Source organism: Blastocystis sp. subtype 4 (genome assembly GCF_000743755.1).
Source record: "Blastocystis sp. subtype 4 strain WR1 chromosome Unknown seqid_0309, whole genome shotgun sequence".
NCBI lineage: Eukaryota > Bigyra > Opalinata > Blastocystidae > Blastocystis > Blastocystis sp. subtype 4.
In genome coordinates this window covers 10,177-11,326 of record NW_014569238.1, presented here as the reverse complement: position 1 = coordinate 11,326, position 1,150 = coordinate 10,177, and the positions used below count along the sequence as shown (strand labels likewise).

The 1,150-nt window shown below is 43.7% G+C and overlaps 1 protein-coding gene across 1 annotated transcript; it reads right to left on the bottom strand.

Moving 5' to 3' along the window:
- On the bottom strand, positions 1 to 1,108 carry JH06_5630 (hypothetical protein; the record flags this gene model as incomplete). The annotated part of the gene is given in 3 exon segments (XM_014670220.1): positions 1 to 573; positions 604 to 884; positions 899 to 1,108. Coding segments are annotated over 3 exon segments (1,064 nt in total), but the record flags the coding sequence as incomplete, so codon positions are not given.
- Between the last annotated feature and the right edge of the window lie 42 nt (positions 1,109 to 1,150).

The following is a 1,150-nucleotide window of genomic DNA, read 5'->3' as shown; positions in this document are numbered from 1 at the left end:
TCCTTCTTCTTGTCCTTCACTTCCTCCTTCTTCTCTTCCTTCTCTTCTTTCACCTCCTCCTCTATCACCTTCTCCTCTTCCTTCGGCTTCATCTGCTTCAACTCCTCCGCCACTTCATGCATTGCTTCGATATTCTTCTGTGGAGGTACTCCAGTCTCATAGAAATTGAGTCGTTGCTCCACTTGTTCTTTCATCTTCAATCCATACAAGTCGGTAGGTTCCTCTGAGAAGGAATCCAAACGAGAAGCAATCGAACACTTATTCGCCAAATAACGAGAAATACGGCCCTTGTTCTTCAATCCAGCACGACCAATGAAGCTACTGTGGAAAATGATACCATATTTGGGTGTATTGCTACGTGTCTTCAGAGCTCGGAAAAGTGCCTTCTCAGCACCCAGAATCTGGATTGTTGAAGCAGGACACTTTGCCAAGTTCACCAGTGAACCAGAATGAGAAATCAAACGAGCACCAACAATCTCACCAATCAAAGCAGAGAGGTTGGGAGCCACACTATGCATACGAGCTTGGAGATAATCATACAAATCCTCACGATATTTACTCAGTTCCACAACTCTGCATATCATACTCAACACTCAACCTCACTTATCTGCAAACAGATTCACACTCACCAAATCCATTTCATTCAATTCCTGACCCATCGAAGCACGACCTGCATTCATGATGTCCTTCGCCATATCCTCATCTCCCACAACCTTCTTCAATTCCTCCACACAGGCATCATCTTCCAGGAACTTACGAGACTGAATCAGCTTCACCACACGAGCATACAGATAATTGTCCTTCACAATGTCCTTTAACTCAGGGAAATGCCAGCTATACCATTCCTTGATACGCATAGCAAATGTATTCAGATCCTTATCAATCTACAATCAATCACAAAGACAGCTCTAACTTGATCTAAAATGCAAATAGCTTGGATAATCATGTTGTCTTCACGATTCACGTTGAATTTCACATGAGCACGAGAATAACTGTGACCCAGACCCAACATCGCCTTTTCTGCTGCTCCTCCGTCCAATGACGAGTTGAACTTACTGTAGTGAAGACGAATTCCACGTGTCATCTCGAGAATCACATCACTTGTCATGCAAGGAATATGCAACGCTTCTTGAATGGCCTGACCAATTCG